The 22,990-nt window shown below is 37.9% G+C and overlaps 1 protein-coding gene across 5 annotated transcripts in view; it reads left to right on the forward strand.

Annotated features, from left to right (window-relative positions):
• Positions 1-22,990, forward strand: part of LOC100646982 (venom dipeptidyl peptidase 4) — a 300,060-nt gene that overhangs the window by 268,157 nt on the left and 8,913 nt on the right. For all 5 annotated transcript variants that reach the window (XM_048408250.1, XM_048408249.1, XM_012311197.3 and 2 more), the window contains 2 exons: positions 8,030-8,217; positions 10,762-10,956. In XM_048408250.1, the coding sequence (XP_048264207.1) occupies positions 8,030-8,217; positions 10,762-10,956 (383 nt within the window). The remainder of the gene's footprint in view (positions 1-8,029; positions 8,218-10,761; positions 10,957-22,990) is intronic.

Genomic DNA, 22,990 nt, shown 5'->3' on the forward strand with positions numbered 1-22,990 from the left:
ATGATCAAAACCTGGCCTAAATTCTGACGTCTGAGCAACAAGAGCGGCGAGAACGAAGAAAGAAATGCTAAAGAATTGGAAGATTCGATTTCTAGGATCGTTCGGTGCATAAGCAACGGCCACCGATAAATCGTCGATCCTCCATGGGCCGAATGATTTGTCAGTGTCCAGGAAGCGGTGGCGTTCGGGCCACCTCGACGGTTCTCTATCTATGTTTTGTGCTGGCGCTTATTGTCAAAGAGGCAGCTCCTCGTGGGAAAGCGAGGCGAATAGACGCGACAGATTTAAACGCGCGAGTAGAACCGGCGACCTGACTATCCGGTACCTCGATAACTCGAAGTTCCACCGCCGCCACTAAAACCTTCTTTACCTCTCAGCGCATCGTTCGCAGAATTTCAGCCTGGCGAGCTTTATTCAAACGATCTGTCTCGTCTCTAACCATACCGGTGCTACTATCGAATTTATTTGGAAATATTGAACTTATAGGAAAATAAAATATTGAAAGTCGGATTGTAAATCCTGGCGATTCCTTCCGATCTTATTCCTTAATACCTTTCCTGCATGGAACTTTCTAGAATTTATTTCACTTTCCACGGATAATATCGTAAAAGAGATCGTAAATGTCTTTTAATGTTTTTGATTTACTACGATTCACTATAATTACGCAATTGAACGAAATAAATTCATAAAGTCGACCGTGAGTTTTGACAATTCTCTTTCCATCTTACGCTTCTTAATCATTTCCATATAATTTTTATCCGTTGTTTTTCTCCTCCGGCATTTGCTTCTCCTTTCTTTGGGTAATATCGAGAAAAGATCGTAAAAATGGTTAATTTCGATCGATGTTATTACGAATTTAATAGAATCAAGATTCCTGATGTTTCCTAGCGTTTCTCGGTGAATCTTCGTTTCAACCATCTGTTTCCTTTCAACGAGTGGTATTCTACGATAGGAAGTTTGTAATTTTAATTGAATTTCGTAATTTCCATAACCCTGGCCAACGTGGCCGCTATCTTAGCCCCACGAGCAGCTTTTTCTCGTTCTTCGCGGCGGGTTTCATTTTCTCCGAGCATATTTAAAAGCGTGGAAAGTTTATTTGGAAATATTCAAACGAAAATTGAAGTTATCGCAGTTTTGTTTCGTCCCTGCTACCGGCCTCTCATCCCCCTTCTCGTTCAACTCTCGACCGATCGAATTTTAATTTAATTTCTTAATCCTGCTCGTTTAAGCTCGCTTCACCACCGTCTTTTGCTCCGTCGCCAGCGAAACGTTTTATTGCTCTCTCCTTCTTCTTCGCTCTGTTTCTTTTCACTTTCCGCTCTCTTCTGTCGGGGCCTCTGAAAATTTCTATGAAAGTATTAAAATTTAATTGTATACCTTTTAGCGAGAAATACGTAACGAAGAAGGGAACGACCGAGGAGGAAGGATGGCGGGGTTGTTATCCAATGAATTCTAAAATTATCGCTTTTAACCGTATCACGAGCATCAACGAGAATGAATAGAGTATTAAACAATCAGGTTATATGCTTTATAATCGTTTAACAAATCGCCAGCAACAACCTCTAACGGTTCGCTGCGAGGGAAATACGATACCGTTATCAGTTCGTCGAATTAAATAAATTTTCCCGCCGTTTAACAAACAGCAAACACGATCCGACTAGCTCAGCCATTTTGTTCCACCTCCGCGATCACGCGTACACGAGTTTCGATGTCTGACAACGATTACGTGCATACGTAATGGCATCACTGCGTTATTCGAAATCGATACGCGCTGCAATTTTTAGTTTCATACTTATTTACTTTGTAAAAATTTATTCCACGGCTTTTCCTTTTTACAGGAATTTTCTTCGCTCTGCTTCTCGATCAATGCTAGTTCACTCAAAGGATGGCTTTTGAAAGTGGTCTTTGGATTATTTTGTAGAATTTGAGCGGAATTATCATTCGACTGTTTCTTTAACCCAAGCTTCACGTTCGTTACACTCCACAGTTACGATTATGCGTAATTAATAGAACGTGGATTTTTATGCAGTTGTAGGAATTTTGAAAGTGGAAAATTATAGAACACACACAGCATGGAAAGATATATAAGATATTGGAAGTATAGCGCTTGCTATGATACTTGGTAGATGAAAGAATTTTCTACCGAGGTTCGTTACACTTCAGAGTTACGATTATGCGTAATTACCATAACGCGGATTTTTATGTAGTTGTAGAAATTTTGAAAGTGGAAAATTATGGAACACACATAGCATGGAAAGATATATAAAATATTGGAAGTATAGCGCTTGCTATAATACTTGGTAGGTGAAAGAATCTTTTACCGAGGTTCTACCTTCTTAATTATATTCTGGAAGATATGAATTTGCATAAAAATCCTCGGTCTAGTAATTAATTACTTTACCGCAATATATGAGCAATTTTATTTTTTTTAAGCAAATTCACTTACTGCATAGCGGTAATAAAAAGGATGTTTCATTCAGCTCTTCGCTCTGCTTTCATAGAATAAAATATTTCACTTCTAAAAACAATGATCTGACCAAGTATACAGGCTGACGTTTTTCAACGTTGTAATTTGATAGTTTATGCTGTGTTTCATAAATATGAAAATTATATGCGCTCTAAAATATCAAACGGATATGGAAAAATACGTGAAATTCAAGCGAATTCGTAACTGATTCGATATAAAGAGAGAAAATGAATTTGTCCGCCTAATGTTTTATTCGTGTTTTTTTATTTTTCAATATCATCGAAACGTGAAGTTTCCTTTCGATAAGAGATGTGAGTATTCTATTACATTCCAAAATATCAAATAGGTACAAGTTCACAAGAATTACAGCTCGAGTTTCCTCTGACAACTACCATGGTATTCCAACGATGAAAGTTTCATCCGCGTAGAACTCGAAAACGTTTCCTCGCGCCTCCATTCCAACACTCGAACTCGCACGCTTCCAAAACACTTGCGTATCAACTTTCGATCTCCTGCTCCCCTGCCCCTCAACTTCTAATAGGTCAAACGGAAACTTTCAGTGCTTTCTCAAATTCCTTGCAGCCGTTGCAATTTCAATAAACAGTTTCCCTCGTTTCCCTTCTAAGTTTCGGCATTCGATTTGTGTTGCGTATCAAAGGTACAAGGGAAACCTGTAAAAATGCCACAGATGTTTGTCAATTACCTTTAGCCATATCAAGGTGTTCGTCAATCGAAATGTGTTATTATACCGCGAATATTTTCATAAAGATCATTAAGGAACTGGAACCTAAACAGAAATCTGCTTTATCCATTAAATGTCATAGCGTGTACTCCGTTTTGGATATTCTGTATGTGTTCGTAAAAGTTGGTATCGAACTTGAAAAGTGCATAGTGCTGGCCAAAATCAGCAAAAAGATCCTAGTAAACGCCGGTCCGAAAACCATTAGTTTGCAAGTTACGAGATGCTTGGCGCATAAAACTATAATTTATAGCGTGCAGCTTCGTTGAATGAGTTGATACAACGAATCGTAAACTGCTGCCAAGTGATAAAAGAGAACTGCCGGGCATCTTGCGACACGTGCGTGCACCTACGAGCAGACGCGTGGAAATAAGTGTGCGCCGAAACGAACGAGGAACGTATCGAACAATACAGTGACAAAAACTTGTCGTAATTTCGAAATTAATGGTTTTCAGACCCTTGCTTATTCAGATGTTTTTGCTTGTTTTAACGACTACGCTCCTGAAGCTTGGCGCCAACCGTAAACATCCTGTGGACGCATTCTGTGCAGTCTTGCACCTTTAATTTAATAAAAAAACAATTTATCGCAAGACGCGTGCACTACAGCGAATTATTAAGTTTCCTGCGTTCTCAAGCGTCTTTCCGCCGACGATACTCAAAAAAATTTATGTATTATAGCACTTTGTTAATCGGTAGGTAAGTTACACGAAACGGATACGTACCAACAGTGTCTAATTTCATTATCATTTCTTTCCCGCTCATTTTCACCTTCGCATTTCGTTGCAACCAGAAGATTCGGTTCATAAGATTCGCGACGCAATCGTACGGAGCAAAATCGACATGTGAAACATCGCGGTTCGATCTTGCTCGACCGTACACTTCTACACTTTATCGCTAAAATGAAAAATATTAAATGAAGATATAAAAAGCGGAGGATTGTACACTTAAGTGTACAGATCGTAGCATACACTTAAATATACAGTTTTGCGTGAGTTTCTCACACTCGAAGCTAAAGTTCGTTCAAGCGGAGTAACGATGAGAGGCGTCTTCGCGAGAGAAGCATCGATTATCCTCGAGCTGGTAATTGGATTATCGCTCCTGGGTAGGTGTCGAGGGATGGCGTTTGTCTCGATTGACAAAAACGAGCATGGAAAAAGATGAGAAAAAGGGAAGAGGAGGAGGAGGAGGAAGAGGATTCGACTATTCGGCTTGTCGAGGCGGCACGATTACAGCCGATAATTGGCTTTCCTCGCGGACAAACGCTGTAGACTCTCGGAGAAACTAATTTCCTTTTCCTCGAAGGAGAACCCAGCCGGCGGAAAGTGTTCTTTCTGTTCTTGCCGTGCATTGGCGAACAATCATGGCGGACAAGGGAGGAAACACTTTGCTCGATGATGTAGGATCGACAGGGATTCCACGAGCAGGCGCGATAAGTAGCTGATAAGAATGAAATTTTTGACGGTGCTAGAGACCCGATAACGCGAACCGTGGTTTTTATGATACGCTAAACGATCGTGCGAATAAATCTAATGGTGGAAATTTAATGGCGTGAGAACGCTTCGTCGCTTATCAGAGCTTGATGATGAATAACTGAATATTTTTCGTTCTGAGTTATCATATTTTGAAGAGTCGCGAAAAGTGATTAGTCTAATGCTATTCTGCTTTCGAATGATTTATGACGTGGGTACTTATGTCGGACCGCGTGTGTGATCAGCGAAAATCGCGCTCTTGTTCGAAGCTTATCTTTCGAGTAATAAATGATTTAATTTCACGGTAAGCAATGTCTAATTAGATGTGGAGGAAATAGAGAGGAATAGTTGAAAGTTAAGATAAATGGCCGCGCGGAGAGCGAAATTTACAGAAAGAGAAAGTGAGTGGTGGAAAAGATATATAGACTGCAGGTATGTGTGAAGAAAACACAGGAAAGGAGTGGACACTAGTGGAAATAAATTGAAGTCGATTGACTGATTTATTAGATTTGTAGAAACTTGAGTTTTAGGGCCATTGATCTTTTATCATCTCGACTGTTTAATTAATTACTCAGAATGGTAATTTATATTTAGTAATCTTATTCTATTTATCTTGATGGTTCTTCGTAGCCCCTCGTAAAGTTATTTTTTAATTAATAAAAAGTTTCTTATATTCGATGGAAACGTGCCAGTAATTATTCCTTTCGATTTTACGCGAAAGATCTTTCCAGGTTTTAAAGTATCGAAAGTCTTTGTGTTTGTTAAAACGAGAACAATACTGAAACATGAAAATCGAAGGAATTAAAAACGCGGAATTCACATTTTAAATATTACAAGTTCTTACGTCCAAAGACGTCGAACAAGTGTGAAAGCAGCGAAACAGGCGCAAATCGTGATCTGCTGTGTCGAATTTATCCCGCGATGTCCCATCGGGATTCGAATATCAGAAGCAAGAAAATGAGAGTGATTCCATCAACTAATACACCAAGGTGTTGGTCTGCTCGGGCGATTTATAAATTTTGAATCAATCGCGTGGAAACTCCGGAAAAGCGAGTCGGTAAGTCTATGAGCCGACTGGAAGATTAAACGAGCAGAATAATACATTAAATTCGGCGATGGTTCTCGCCTGACGTAAGGCGTATGTACGTGCTCGACGTTGATGCATGATGGCTTAAAAGTTGGGTCATAAGATTGCAGGGCAAAGCCTTCGATTTTAAGTCGCCGCGATAAGGGTTGAACTTTGTTTTTCACATGAAATTTGTCTTCCATCCTTTTAACATGATATTTCTTCATTTGGAGGAAATATATAAAACGTCCAAATAATATTCGTTAGAGTAATACGTGGAATAATTCTCTATGCTAAATGTCATTTTTCTAATTATCTTAATAAAAATATGTATTCGCATAAACATTCGCGATTTATATATCATATGAGGACGGAAAAAATGGAGTGTCAAGTTTCAGCATTTTTCAAAAAACTAAGATATATTTTTCAATATACATATAATGTCACCACTTTTCTACTTAATTCTAATTACTACGTAATTTTCAACTGTTTTTTGCAATTTTGATCAAAAAATACGTCGTACGTACATCTCAATTTTTAGTATAATAAAACTAGCGTAAAATTTAGAAAATTTTTATTCGAATTCGTACGACATAGCCAGCGATAAAAAACACTCGCCAAAGCGTACGATCAAACGTTACGTTGAAAATTTTTTAAAACTGACATTGCTCGTTATTCCCGTGGACCTTTATATTTCAAATTGAAATTGATTTTCCTCTTATCACGTTTTAATTTTATAATGAGATTCTTGTTAAAAGAAAACCCAATTAACAGATTAATCTAGAAAATGTAGTCTCGTATCGTTAAATCTCGAAAATTCACAGGTCGTAAACGTACGAAACCACGAATAAGAGATAACATAAACTCTGCTGCTGTTTAGTATTCTTTCTTCTATTTCCACTGTCTCGCGAGATATATGTTCCTCGACGAAATAATTCCTCGAGGGTTCGTAAAACGAAGAAGAGAAGGCTTAAAGAGAGAAAATTGGCGAAGCTGGCGGTGGAAAGCTAGTGGACTAACTACTTAGTAGATTCTATCAAGGACAGTAGATGGTAAATCGAAGCAGTATGTGTGTGTAAGAATCGACGGGTAGGCGAAAAGTTCAGGGAATAGGAATCGCCGTGGAAAATCCTCTGGCGGCAGAAGGTGGCGCCGTGTAGTAAAATAAGGGTAAATTAAGGGTCCAAGTTCGAAGAGGTCCTCTGAGAGGATGGCGAGACGCCTTTCGGTATCGATTGAAACTTAGACGCCACTGTTTTTCTACCAACCGTTCCCACCCGCTATTTGGATAAATATTGAACGACCGTGAACCGAGAATCTTCGATAGCTTCTAATACATAGAGCACTGAGCAAAAATCTTGGGCCATCTACCAAATGGTAATACTTTACCTTTAGAGACGAGCAAAAAAATAAAACGAAAGCGAGGAGATAGAAAAATGCTCGAAACAAAAAATATTATTTGGCTAAAAATAATTATCACGTTTCGGCAGCGACGATTCTTATGCAAATGCCGTTGAATAATTTTTTGTCAGAGCTTTCTCTGTTACAATTTTACTATTCAGGTTATTCAAAAAAATTTCTTTCTTCTCTTAGCATGGTTTCAATGAGTCCACGCGTATTTTATAATTAGAATGACACTCTATTGAAATATTGCCATAAGAATTTATGTATTGGTGATATCAACAAAAATTATTACAAGCAAGATTTTTAATTTCTTTGCTATCTGAACGTATTCGCAAAGAATATGCAGAATACATTTTTGGTACATGTTTTGCTGACAAAGATCTTAGAACGAAATAACGAAATAATCCTAAGAAAATTGCATATTGTCCTCGCCTACAGAAAGGGAGGATCAACAAGATATTAACATAATATTAAATCTACTTTGTACGCTAGTGCCTCGTAGTTTCCTCGCGTCCTCTTCATAATAAGCGTAATGAACTCTAAACATACATTTTCATCTGTACCATTTCTCATGTATACCAAAATTCCTCAGTTTTAAACATGTAATGCCATTAAATTCAACTAGTGTAAAATTTAATATCAAGTTTTTTTTGATATTTTTGATTTTTATGATATTTCAAACATAATGGATGTATCTGTACTGATAAGAAAATTCTATGAAATACGGTAAGCATAATTAAGAAAAACGTAAAACAATATAAAATACCACCTATAATACTAATATAATAAAAATGAAATTTAATTCAACTTGGAAAATTAACTTTCTCTACTTTATCTCTATGGGAATGATGTTTGTCACATTTCCATGCAATTCACCTTTTCAGGATTCTTCGAAGTTGCTGGCATGGGAGGAGAACGAGGCGGTTTCCGAGATTATCGCGGAGAAATCGCAACCGGTGGTGCGCCGTTACAAGGTGCCGGTTCCCGGAGGATTTGAGGCCCGTGTCAGATTACTGATTCCACCAAATGCTGATTTGTCGGGCGCCACCAAATATCCCATGCTGATTTTCGTGTGAGTAATCTCATTTCTGCACACGGATAGACGGACACAGGGTAAAACCACGAATAAAATCAAGGAGTTCTAGAGGAAGGTAGTTAAGAAGTTATTATTTCAGTCAAGCTACAAAAGGTTAAGAAAATATTACGACGCTTTTGGTACTTTCTAGCGGTCGAAATAAATGGAAATTGGTTTGTGCTTAATTTAGAGACGCTCGCCATAGGAGACTCCTACGTCCATATCGTCTGTGTTATGTAAAAGATCTTAAAATTTCATCAGTACTGTAACGAGATACAACTGTTATAATTATATTGGTTACATTTAAAAACAATCTTAAAATTTATATATTAGAAGCTACAGGGTATTTATTACAAACATACATATTTAATAAAAAATCTATATAAGTAGAGAATAGACATTTTAAACATATAACAAGTGTTAAGTTAATAATAATAATGGGTAATTAATTTCGGCGATCTCTACGAAATATATACTCGCGTTAAATATCTTGTAATTTCTACGAATACCCTTAGGTTGGTTTCAAACTTTACCAATATAATCCTGATAGTCGGGTCTCATAATAGTGTTAATGAAATTTCTAAACGTTTCGTATAACACGCACAATATATTCATAACAGTGTCTGCAAGTATTCGAATTTCATTATTCTATGGAAAGTTCGTAATTGAATATTAAGATGTTAAAGCTTGAGTGACTGAAATAACCCTTCCTTACTATATATCTCTCTTCTCTTTCGTTTCCTGTCTTTTTTTTTTTCTGTGTAAAAATAGAGAAAACGTTTAAAATCGAGCTTGATTTCCCTGGATGTTCCGTTCGCGCAGTTGTCCCTTTTTTCCGCGTATGCAAATGCTGCAGGCCGCCATGAATACGCTTTAATATCTTCGAAGCGGATCGGAATTATTCGTGCCGAATGGAGAAAAAGAAAGAAACGCGCGCGGAAAATACTCGGGTGGCGCGTTGGCCGCGTCACTAGCAGCGTGTCATTTATCAAAAATTTTTTGCCGCCATCTGCCCTATCAGTAGGTGTCGTTCGGGAATATCGTCGTGAAATTCATTCGACTCCGTGTAAACGCGCCTTCTGAATTTTGATGAATCCGCTCTGGCATTTAATTAGCGAGTCGAATAGGAAAATCGAGATCTTGCGTGAAACCGCCGCGTATTCTTTCCGTATGTCCCACTGATGAGTCGCATAAATCGATTAAACGAACCTTGTTCCCCTCGATTTTTCTTTGGTTCATAAGCACGCAATAATATCTTTGCCGTTAAGAAACGCAAAATGCGCAAAAAGTAGACATAAAATTTCAATATCTACAAATATTCAAAGATACGATATCCGTTGTAATATAATTTTTATTTCGAGTTATATTAATCGGGAGAGAATAGCAGAGTTAAATCCGAGATTTTTCTTGGTCGAACGTTTGTCGAGATATACGAGAGAAACGACGCAAAGAAAGGAAGAAAAACGAATAAAGTTGCGATGAATTGTTGGACAGGTTAATTGATAAATTTGATCGAGGCCGAACTCGGCCAGACGTTAATTCGAGTTTCGAAAATTGGATTGTACGACGAAACTCGTTGCAAACGAATTAGACTGTGTATAAATAGAAACGCACGACTCGATTGAATGATTGAATTAAAGTGAATAATTGAATTAGGTTTTCTTCGTCTATTCGACTGAAATTGTTTGATAATTGTCTGACATTCGTGTGTGCGTGCTACTATTGGAAATAGAAAATTTACAGTCTCCAGCACCCAAACGTCATAAATTCAATTATCCAACTCTGATTAAATTAAAGATAAAAAGGGAAAGGGCAAAAGCGAAACTACATAATTTCATTCGATCGTATTTTGACAAATATTATCCGCGCGATGTTATACGCTCGTAAATTCAATCAAAAGATCAAATGAAATTTATCGGAGATACCGAACCTCATTACATCGATATATTATATTATAGCAATTCATAATGACGTTACACGATGTGACAATTTATTCATTTCTTATAAATACCACAGCATATCATTTAATTATCAATTAGTTAAATTGTTGATGCATATAATTTATATTTCTCATACTACTACTTCAAAATCTTTTCCATATTAATGGCAATATTATCTATAATGGCAATATAATGTTTCGGTCTGATCAAAATTGCATTATACTACTTCCTATAAGCTTTCTTCATGAATAAAACGTCATTAGCTTCGATAGTATTTAACTTACATTTACATAACGTGTTCGACGTTACAATTTTTTACAAATTTCCTCGAAAGTTACAAATATCTTCATTAGCTTCGCAAAGCAAACTCATCAATTCACTAATATTATCAGCTATTGAATCATCGTGCAAGGAGATACTGTATGAAGAAAACACGAATCACGATAATTTGTATTGCAAATATCATCGATTGTTCTAACAATTCTGAAACAAACTATAGACTTCAGCCTGATCTAATCCAATCTCTTCGCAATGCTATAACCCCAGGAGCAATAATCATCCACTGGAATATTTGAATTTATCAGGAATTTTCTTGCGACAGATACGGAGGTCCAGATTCGTATCAAGTCACGGAGAAGTTCAATGTCGATTGGGGCACGTACCTTGTAACGAACAAGAGTATCATCTATGCAACGATCGACGGCCGTGGTTCCGGTCTAATGGACAACGGCATGCTGTTCGCTGGATATCGAAACTTGGGAACCGTCGAGATCGCTGATCAAATCAACGTAACCAGGTGAGCACTGTCTAGATTTCTTCCATAAAAGAAGAAGCCTGGTTACTTTGCATGCTACACCATCTGATACGGTCGAGTCTATTTCGTTCTATCGTAAGGCATATCAAGTGCTGATAGAATTGTAATTTCAATTCGAGGACCGAACCTAATTCGAGCCGATCTCCTGAACAGGAAGTTTCGATCCTATAACGCGATTGTAATTCTGTTCTAAAGAGGATGTTCTAAATCGATTTACTATAAATTCGTTGTCTCTGTATCTAAGAAGAGTGTTTATTAAATGTTTAGTAAAAGTTACGAAGAACCAAGGCTATTCACGAAACACGGGAGACTCTTTTACTCTGGTCATGGTTGCTCGTGATCGGTTTTTAGGCACTGTGTATATAAAGGGCTGGGATTAATCGGGTTGGCCGTTAGAAAAACCGTGTTTGCATCTTAAACAGGATAGTGCTTTAAATTTTAAATATGCCGGGTGTAATTTGCTTTTTTCATCAGGGAATATTGGCGGTGTCAGTGATTCGTGGTGGATGTGATGGTGAAAAATGCAAATGGATTTTAATGTCGTAGTTTCATCGTGTGCCGTTCGCAGGGGCTTTGATCGCGACGCCCCTAATTTCGTTGTTCTACGATCCATTCCCTGTCACGCTCGCGCCCTCGCATTTTCTCTATTTACATGTAAAATGTCCCCGGGTGCAATTTATCGAGTACCGCTTCCGGTCGCTTTAAATGCAAAAAGACGCACTGCCCTTGTTATTCTATGCATTTTTAATGCTCGTACGTCAACAAAAGGGAGGCCGATTTATATTTGTGCGGGCTGGTCGGTTTTTTATGATTTCAAACGACTCTGCAAACCGATATTGCGGCCGACATCGAGATAAGTCAATTTATGACGTGCCCCCACCCGTCTCTGGCTCGTTTTCTTTTTTCCTTTCACTTTTCTCTCTCTGTCGATCGGTTGATTTATTCGATTGATAGAATGCGAATTTAACAGGTGCTGTACAAATTTAACGCCGTTCTATCAAACCAGCCAAACGCTACGCGAACGTTACACCGCAGTCAGCTCTGTAAATCGAAGTCCTCGAAAGTATCGTCAGCGACGCAGCATGAATTATCCTATTTAAAAAATGATCAAAGTTACTCTACTTTTTGACGTTCTAAAGGGCCAGGATTTTGACAATGAGTTGAAAGAAAAATTCGTCAGTTGCCATTTTTACCATTTTTGCCATTTCATATAAATTGTGCAACGTTGTGTAAAATTCTTGATCTAATTAATAAATAGATGTATTTCGTAAAAGACGCAAATTAAGCGATAAGTTAATATAATCAAAAAGATGAAACTTAGGTAGAAAATTACTCTACCTATGAAATATTGTACATTATTATATATTTCATATATTTTTGCATATTACATGCATTTTGAGTATTTTTATATCTCTGAAATTCTTCTAAATTCATAAATATCCGTAACCTAGTCATCTTTTAGAAATAATTAAAGCGAAAACGAGTGGAGAATTCATTATATTATCCTCGGTTAGTATAAAATGAATATTTATCGTAAATCCATTATCTGAGTCTCCTGTTATTTCATTAAATTTCCTATAAATGTGCAACGACTCGCAGTTTCAAGATAACCATCATAAATAAGCTAGAAGTTCTATTTGCACAGTACTGTACATTTATCTCCAAAGTTCTTCAAACTCGAAATTCAGAATGAATTAATTTCGAGTCGAACTGTACGCCCGAAACTACAATAAAAACGAGCGAGATGGACAAAATTACACGTGAATTCGTGGGACAGTGATCACCAGCCAACAGAGAGGGTTAGAATGGGGCGAAAAAGTTGCCAAGCATCGTCGCGGCGCGGAACTGAAACCGCGACGCGTGCAAAATTAACGACGCAGAAACGACAGCCTCGTTTTTCGTCTCGCCCCCGTTCCCCACATTCTCCAGCCTCGAAATTCAAATGCTCCTATTTTTCTTTTGCGTCGAGCTGCTGGCCACCATAGGACGAAGAAACGCGAAAAAGACGCGATTTTTCGAACAGCGCGAACAACAGAGTAAATGGTTGTGGGTTTCTTAGAATTCCCAGTGCAGCTAGCTAGCGAATCTAATTATATGGGAACCGTTCCGTCGTCGTGCCAGACGCTGACTTATCGCCAGCCGACGCGGTAATCCGCTAATCCACCTAACAAACTAGCGCCACGACGAAACCTTACTACTCCAACGAATTAGAGTCGCCGCGATGAGTCTCCTTTCTTTCGTGATCAATTTGGAATTAGTTTGGCACAGTCTATGGGTCTATTGATTGTTGCTGGAATGTTGGGGAAAATTTATATTTTATTATGAATATTTATAAAGAAGTATTTAATTAACACTGAAATAACTAAAGTGACTAAATTATAATTTTCAATCCTTATCCCTAATATTAGAGTCTTTTATTTCTTGACATCACTTTCATTTCAATCAAGAGGAAGCCTTGTACGATTGGAACGAGAATTCAACAATTCTCGTGTTTTTCTCACGCTTGAGAGATTTTCTACTGATCGAAAGATACAATCCGATGGAAAAGTGTCGCAAGAAACGCGACAGAGTTGAGGAGGTTGCCTAAACTTCGAAGAATACATCTTTCAACAGCCAGCCAATGTTCTCTTCTCCCTGATATCTCCAAAATTAAATCATGTACCCTAAACGATCTTCGTTTTCTCGATCCCATTAATCACCAAATGTATACCCCCCAAAGGGGCTTCCTCTAAAATTCGAGCAGAAGAAAACAAGAAATCGATCAGGGGTAGTAAAATCGATAGAAGCGACAGTTTATCGGTCAGTTGCACGAGGAGGCGCTTATCTTCCGGCAGTTATTGATTCCGCTTCGGTTATCTTGAAGGAGGATCGCCGTCGAAACGGCGGACGGATGCACGCGGAGAACCGTGAGGTATATTTCGTGGGTTGGTATTCAGCGTTCTATGGTCGAACAGCGCTTCTGTTGGCCAACTTAGAAGCTGGTATCCACGTTGCAATGTTTTGCTGGCGCGTCGCAGCGCGTTCAGCCAGTAAAAAGCGAGTCGTGAAATTGGAAGCCAGCCAAGCGATTGCGGAATCGGCTAGCTCTCTTTAACCTTTGGCCTATTGCACGGGGTGTTGTCGAGCCTGCGTCCCTGTCACCATCCTCCAACCCTCTTTATTTCATTCTTTGCCCCTCTCGTTCCTCGATTCTTCCTTCTTTCGCGCCTAATTTTTTACCCCTCTTTCTTCTTGTCCTTCTTTTTTACCCTTTTTATTTTCTTTCATTTTTCATTCGTTATTTTCTATTCCCCTTGCTCACTGTCTTTTTTTTCCAAGCATAACTCCACACCCACACTTTTTTTATCGACGTTTCTCATCCCCCAGTGTCGCCCCTCTTTCAGTTTTGCTTCTTCCCTCCCTTTTTCTTTTTTCTTCTCTTTCTTCTTTCCTGCTCCTTCGGCCGATTTGCGATCCCTATCAATCTCTCTCTGTCTGTCGTTTGTTCTAGCGATGGGAATGACATCCTCGCGATGGATTCCGACAGGAAATGGTTGATAGAATCGATAAATAAAAGAGCTTCTTCGGAGGGGTTATCTTCGAGAAAGTAGGAAGATTTGTTGTTACTAGATGGCGGATATATATGGGGATTCGTATTTTTAGGGGCATTATTTATATAATGGAACGTTGTTTAACGTATTCAATATTAAATCAGGTGCTATAGTGTAGACAGGGATAATTGATTAAAGCACTTATTACATAGATTGAAAATTAACTAGTTTAGAAAATTCGAAAAGCTCTAATTTTGTAGAATTTATCGTGTGAAAAGGAAGAGTACTGGATTAGATTTGAGAGCCGTAACTTGGTTCAGTTGCTGAAACACCGTGTATATTCCGGAATATATTCTAGATTATTATCGACGTAGCAGCAAAAGACTAATACAAAGATGACCAGTACTTGTATAATTTGATATTTTCTTTCCACCAGTGTAATATTTTTATCGACGAAACAAATCTCTGCTTGAAAATTCTAATTTTGTCTTCGTGAAAATAGGAATTTGCATAAACATCTCTAGTCTGATTATTACATTTTCTGTAGAATATCAAATATTTTTGAGGCTGCATCTCCTGTTTTCATTATATTTTATTTCATATATGTATATATATACTCTATTCATCATAAAATATTTTCGCGCCATAGTATTCCGTATAATATTTTTTTGAATGAACCAAATTTCTTCTATTTCCCGAATTACGTAGCTTCATAAAAATAGGAATTTCCACAAACATTCACGGTCTAATTATCACGTTCATTATAAAATACTCAGTATACCAGCAACTATGTCGTCTCTTGTTTTCGTTACATTCTCGTAATTACGGAAAAATTCTGGCTAATCCCTGAAAAGGTACAATTAAATAATTCCTAAAAATGTTGCACGTTTATCCGCGAAGAAATGGGTCGAATAGAATTTCCAGAAGAACCACCAAATTAGTTTCATCAGTATCTAGCTTGTGTCGTGGTTTCACGCGCCCCTATTCTTCCACCCTTGTCAGCTACTCTGGAACTCGTTTTCCCAGTGGTTTTTTCCCAGCCTTTGTTCCGTCATCGAACCAACGATGTTGCTGTTCCTGGTACGCTTGATCGGTGAATAACCGACCCTGTGATCGAGAGATAAATTCTTTTTTCCATCGGGGCTCCGAGATCCATTTAGGTGCGGATCGAAGGGGATGAATATTACGTTTACATCGGGGAACGATGAATTCGACACGATGTCTCTACATGAATAGCAGCGGGGTTTCGTTCCAGCTTTCATTTTAGAAATGGAGCTTGTTATCTGCTTTTCACGATGAACACGAATAGGGATTTTATATAACTAAACTGTTGCGCTTATCTAATAATGTTTAATGCTTGAAACTTCGCGCGAACTTACACGCGAAAATATCCGAAGAACGAGCGCCATTTCTCGCAGCAACTTTTTCATACTTTCGTTAGAAGATAATGAAGTTGTTAAAAAATATCTGGCAATACAGAAACTAGTGTTCCAAGCGAGTACGACGGGCTTTAATTTTCCGCTTTCGTGTCGCTAATGTTGCTAATGCCTATCGATCGAAATTGATTTGTTGAAGGTAATTGTGGAAAATTGGAAGATTGTAAAATTGATTTTCGATGAGAAACTCGTTACGACGAATAGTTATTGCCAAAGTTCTAGCGAACAATCGAGGGACAGGTCAACGGATCTTCGAAAAAATCTATCCACCCTTAATTACGAATCGACATAAAATGGATCGTAGCTCGTTAGAAATATTATTACGTAAATGAGAAACGAATCACCATCGTTTGCACGAGCTCTGATTATCTTCGACTGTAGCATCTCCATTTAGATGCATAAAACAATAATGCGAAAAGTCGCAGGCATAGAAATCTCGCGAAGTCGGAATGTTTAACGAGAACTGCGAGGAGAGCCGAAGAACAGAAAGCGAGGTACAGAGAACTAAATAACATAAAGAGCGAGTAAAAAATGACGCACGGGAAAAAAGCGCGGAAAAAGGAATACAAAGTGTGAAACAAGTGTGAAACACAGGTTGAGAGAGAGAGAGAGAGAGAGAAAGCTACAATCTAAGAATAGAGAGGAAAAAAATGGATGAGACAATTAACTGAGAGTGACACGTTAATAACGAGAACGAATTGAAATGTATTATTGTTGCATTTAAATACAGTATCAACTGCAAGGATTTTCTGGTGCGGATGTATTATCTCTCTCGCCTGTCTTCCCTCCCTTTGATCTCTGTGCGTCTTCAACATCTACCAGACCGGCGTCGAAGTTAATTACACACAGTGCCACAAAGTGGCACGAACCGGTGTCGGAAACAGTTGAGTACACAAGCTACGTCGAATACGATTATTCGCGACGATAAAAGATAGTCCTTTGATTGTTCCGTTTCACTTCATAATGAAAAATATGATGTTTGAATAATCATCAGAAGAATAAGCAAAGGGTAGTGGGAGTTTCGCTCGTGTCCCTTTCGCTTCGATTACGCTGGCTGTCGAAAGTTTTCAGCGTAAGTTATAGCTCTATCCCGATATAAATTATCGAGTTATTCGAGTTGTTCTCGATTAATTTTAGTTTTTTATTTTAAATGAATTTTTAATTTGATTAATTTTTAAATTAACTTTATTTTTGATAGAATTTTTCTTGCAAAGCTTTCGTATAAAGTACGCAGATTTCTAAGGAAAAATATGGTGCATATTAGCAGTGTATACTTGTGCAGTGAATTCTTATTTTCAGAAACTTTTTGTCTCAACGATACGACACGGTTTTTCTTTAATTGGAAACTTTTAGCAGCCACGAAACATATTTTCTAACAAGACAAGAAGATCCACCGTGACTAATGTCTAGCTCGACAAAGGCAAAGATCGCCGCGATTGCCAGAAATGGACAAAATTTGAGAACACTAAGAATCGTACACGAAAGTGTTTAAAAGAGATCAGACTGAGACCACATTGCGACAAGCGATCTTCCAAATTTCTTATTCCACGATGTTTGCTGACTGTGTTTGTCTGACGATGTTTGATGAAACGAGATGGCTGATCGCTGAATAAGAATGGAGCGAAAATCGGCGACATCGTAAGCGACTAGAAGGAAAAGAGGAATGGGCGGTTAATACGAAAGAAAGAAAAGATTGCCGCCAGTTGGAAAAAAGAATATTTTTGCGGCGGATCAATTCAGCCGAGGCAACCGCCTTTGGTTGGTTGTTCCGTTAAAATGCGGGATCACAATGCCAGCGGCGGATAGGGGTGAAATATTTCAGCGCGATGCTCGAGGAGATGGAGAGGACGCGTTCGTCGGAAAAAACGACGGCTCGATTATTTTCGAGAGCCTCGGATTTCAATTTACCATGTTCACCCTCTGCTCTCTCTTTCTCGTGTATTTTCTCTTTTATTCGATCCGATGTGTGTCAATTTGCGTATGTCGAAGTAGCTCTTAATTGAAAAAGGAAAGAGAAAGGGAAGGAAATAAAATACAGGAACGAGTGGTAAAACAAGCCGGCAGAGAAGAGTGGAGGGAAAAAACCGAAAAAAGAGTGGCAGCGTGAAAAAATAGGGGGCGCGAGAACAAACTTAACCCTTGTCGCACGATGTTTGCTGCCATCCAGCGCGATTGCTTTCCTGACCTTGACTAGTATTTAATGCGAGAACCTTCCCTTTCTTTATTTTTTCGAGGAAGATAAGAGAAAGATAACAGATACGAAAAATGTTATTAACAGATGAAGATTTTGGAATGTGAAAACTTAGTTATATATTATACTTGGTGATTTTAAGAAGTCGTTGACCCGGAAATTGTGTAGTGAGAAAATATAATATGATACACTTTATGAGATATTACGTACTATGATCAACTTTCCGAAACATTCTGCATGTGTAACGTATTTGGAATATAATATGAAATCTGTCTTCTCGTATTTACATGTAATTTACAGCCATGTTTCATTCCAGAATTGAAATTCAACATAGGTTTCTTTCCACGTATAAACCGCGCGATGAAAGATACAAATCCGAAATAGAAAGTATAGTACGGTAAAAAAATACTAAAAATTAATAAAACCACGCATTAAGGTGTAACAAACACTATTTGACAAGAATAGACAAAGAAAGATATACAACGAATGAGCGAATTAATTTGCAAGTGAATAAATTTTCACGTACGATTTTTAGTAACGCTTTATCGACTTTTCCAGCAATTATTTTTTATATTTATATTACTCACTTACAGACTGGTTGTATCATCGAATAATCGTCAAAAAATCATCGTACAATTTTGTCTATTGAGTGGCGAACTGTTCATCGTCGCAAGGTTAGAGAAGCAGATAGTCGAAGGGGTCGAAAGTGCTCGAAAGTTTGGAAACTTCGTTGATTTCCTGAAATTACCGTGGCAGAGATTTTCGTGTTAGTCGAGAGTGATCGTGCCAGATTCGTACGCGAACCTAATTCCCCTATGAGTTAAATCAGGTATTCAAAGGTGGAATCTCGTAGATCCTAATTAAAGAAAAACCATTCCGCGAATCAAAGAAACCAAACCTTCTCGATTCATTCGTCAGGGTTGGAATAGGGGTTCCGATACGTCAATCGGCCTCAGGCACGAAAGCAGCCGAGCTTTCGAAACTTTGATTAAACTCCAGACCACGCTAGGCACTTTAAACTAACGATTCTCTTCGATCATGCCTGCTAAGTGACGAGGAATAGTAATTCACGATCTTTCCGCAATTTTGTTCTACGTGAAGATTATTTTTAGATGTGACACCGAAACAATAAGGGAAATTGGTCTATGTGGTCTGATTAATTTTGAGAAACGAGATTGTTCGCCTATGGTTCTTTCTTTCCTCGTTTTCTCGTTCATTTTTCTTCGAGATTAGAATTATTGAGGTAATCAGAATGACCAATTCGTAATTTTTCATGCAGGGATGCGTTTTAGAGGATCTGAATGATTTTTTTTTTTAATATTTATCGCAAAATATTTAAAATTTTTGTAGAAATATTTTGTTAATATATTCTATTATCTATAATAAATATATTCTATATATTATTTTGTAAAACAATTTCTTCAGTAGAATATAAGTTTTGCAAGAGAAAGGATCTTCATCTTTTCATCATTTTTTTTCTCTACACGACAATCTTTTGATAGAAATTTTCCTACGATATTAAACATCGCTTTGTCCATTAAAACGAAAGCACAGAAAAGAATGGGAACATCTTATTCGAATATTTTGTTGAAAATTTTACGTTTTAGTCGTCCAATATTAAACGCGCTCAAATAACTACGGGTCCATTTGACTCTTAGCACGATACAGAAGCGAATAAGATCGATCGAGAATGGCGAGGCAAAGTGGAGCGTGGCCTTATTCGCGAGTGACTCGTTAAAGATCGAAGACAACGCGCATCGTCCGAAAAAAAAGTGAAATTCTATAGGTGAGAAAATCGATGCTCGATGCTGAAAGCTTAGATTCTGAGAGGAAAACGAAACACGAGAGGAAAAAACCGGAGAAACATTGGTAACTGTAGAAATAGAGTTTAACGGAGGTTGACTGGCCGATTTACGAGGTAAATAAATTTCGTGAAAAAAGAGATCCATCCAAGCAAGAGTCTGCTATTTCTATGGGTATCCGTGTGTCCACAGTTCCCTATGGAACCATTATTATTATCGAACACGCGAAACGCTACGAGACAATGGTCGTGGTGGAGATTCGAAGAAACCGGCTCCCTTTTACCCCTTCCGACCGGAAATCGCGTATTTTCTCTGGCAGTGAGGATGTCGATTGCGTCTTCCAGTTGACCAAGCGGAAATTTACAGCAATACTAACCATCCTTTGGTTTCGTTCAAAGTTCGATGCGGCGCGCAACTCCTTTTGTCATATTTCCATCATTTTTCTTGTCATTGTCAATTGCGAGGAAAAGTTGAAGATGATAAGAGAATCATACCGTTACGTCACTTTTATATTTTTGTCGCAATTTTCGCTCGACTCTTGTTGTTACATGTATTTCCTTGTTTTATTACGGAGTTGTAACATAATATTCGTCCATTTTCTTCGTTCCGTGGCGTAACGTCATCTCTCCGGCGCTTTATCAATTCCACGTACACAAATGTTACGTATCATTTTAAAAGCTACATTTCAGCCAGTCATTTCGATGAAAGTTCGTTACGATGCGCCCAATACCTTTTTAATGAAATTTTAAACACGTTGTTATATATAAAAGGAAGGAAATTTTCGATATATTTCGGTTTTATCGAGAAGGGAAAAATACGTGGGAAAATTATGGCCATCGTACAATAAATATCGGGTAACGATATAAATTCTTCAACGTTTGCAATTCTCTGTGTTTTACAACCGGTATAATCATATTTCGGTCTCGGTAAAAGTCAACATTAATTTCGTCAAAAGGTATTTACAGTGCTAGGCCATAAATATTAAGGCATCTCGTGATATCATTTACAGTTAGCATAAATTGAATGCTTTTCGTTGTTTTTATTTTCTAGTTATTTTATTATAGCTTTTATTATTTTATTTTATTATAAATCTGTTATTTTACGCGCATCATATTCCAATAGACGTAACCAACACAATACAAAAATACAACACAAAATAAATATAAAAATGTTTTTAACGATGTTTTCCATGTATATCCCAATATTTATAATCAGTAGCGCTTTCGTTCTAGATAATTATAAAAAGAAAAAAAGACAAATAAATTCAAATCCCTCGTTTCGAGCATATCCGCGAAAGGATTAAATCAAACCCATTCTCATATTCTGTGTCACAATTCAAAACGCTAAGACGGTACAAAGGAGGGAAAGGAAGCTTTTCTCGGACATGTAGCAAAGCAGACAGGACATCCAAACTCTGCTAGTTGGCAAGTAGAATGTCCTGTCGCCAATCAGACGCGGGTCTCGCGTTTAAAGTAGCCTTGACACCATCGCATGGCCCCAGGGTACGACGTCGTGCAGAAATCACAGAGATACACGTGGACAGGATGTCTCGGTCCGGTTCCAAAGGACTATGACCCCAGCGTACAGGACCTTAAACTCCCACCGCACCCTGCACCTCTTCTCCCTCCGCACTGCGTCACTCTGACTACAACTGGATCTGGGTTAGCTGGTAAAATCAAAGTCCACTGTATGCGATTTCTATATTCCCAAAATAGAAGTTTCCCGAGACGGATCTCTGTATCCCAGATCTTTCTTTGGAAGCTGTCCAAACGTATACTTTTCTGCTTTATATAAAATGATGCAAAAGTGATTCCGATACTGGCATTGTTTGCGAAACAATTTTTCGGTGTAGTACAAATAGAAACGTTAGATCGATAGTTTTTATAAGATTTTATTTATAGAGAGCTTCGCTTTTTGCTTTATTTATTTATTTTTTTAATGTAACTGTATATTTCGAACGTATATTCCTGCTGTATACAGAGTGATGCAAGAGTAACGCGATAGTAGCATTCGATGTTTGGAAAGCAATTTTTGGGAACAGCTTGGTTAAAAATTCTAGCACGGATCAATATTTCTTATATGATTTTATTTATAAAGAGTGTCACTTTTTACTTTATCCAGTTTTTTCTAGAATGCATTTGTCCAAACGTATATTTCTGCTACGTACAGAATGGTGAACAAATGACACGAAACTATAAACATTGGATATTTTGAGGAACAGTGGGAATAAAAATATTGGTATGGATAAAATTTCCTTGGTAAAAAATGTGTATTACATTGATATTAAATTTGTTAGGAAGAGTAGCAGTTTCGATACAAAGCGTATTAAATAGAAAACTAGGAGTAGTTTAGTACAAATTAGGGAATTCGTTCTTCTATTCGTCCCTAGGGGATTCGTCCCTAATTCCCTCCCCCCAGTAAATTATCTCCATTAAACGAACGAATTTACGAATAGGATAATGAGCGCTGTGCTATCCACCATCCACGTTGAACATATTTCGTTAAATGAACATTTAAATAAAACCTAATCCTACATTGTCCACGATTATCTACGTGTAAACAAAACATCAAAACCAAAGCTATATTTTCCCATAGTCCATCAGGTTAATTAACAAGAATAATAATTACCTGCTGCGACGACGAAAAACACAAACTCACAGGAAACTACATTACCTCAGAAGCGTATAAAATAGCGCAAAGTTTCAAATTAATTCCTGCAGCCCCACAAAGATTCCACAGAATCGTATATTTCTCACATCATCCAAGGGAAGAACAACGTTACACCGTCTAAAAGGCTCACAAAGAATCTCGCGTCCCACTTTCCCATCCTCTCTTTATAAACTTCTTTCCCATCAACAACCGCGTTTCCATGTTCACAAGGTTGCGCAAAGAGAACAACGAAAGAAAGAGAGAGCGTATCGAGAAGAAGGTAATACACGGGGAAAACGTCTAAATGGCCATTAAGCTACCACCAGCCGTAAACACAGAGTTCGGCTTACCACTATCTAACAGAAAGTAAGGGAGATAAAGGGGAAAAAGGAATAGGGCGATGTTAAA

Source organism: Bombus terrestris, chromosome 8 (genome assembly GCF_910591885.1).
Source record: "Bombus terrestris chromosome 8, iyBomTerr1.2, whole genome shotgun sequence".
Lineage (NCBI taxonomy): Eukaryota > Metazoa > Arthropoda > Insecta > Hymenoptera > Apidae > Bombus > Bombus terrestris.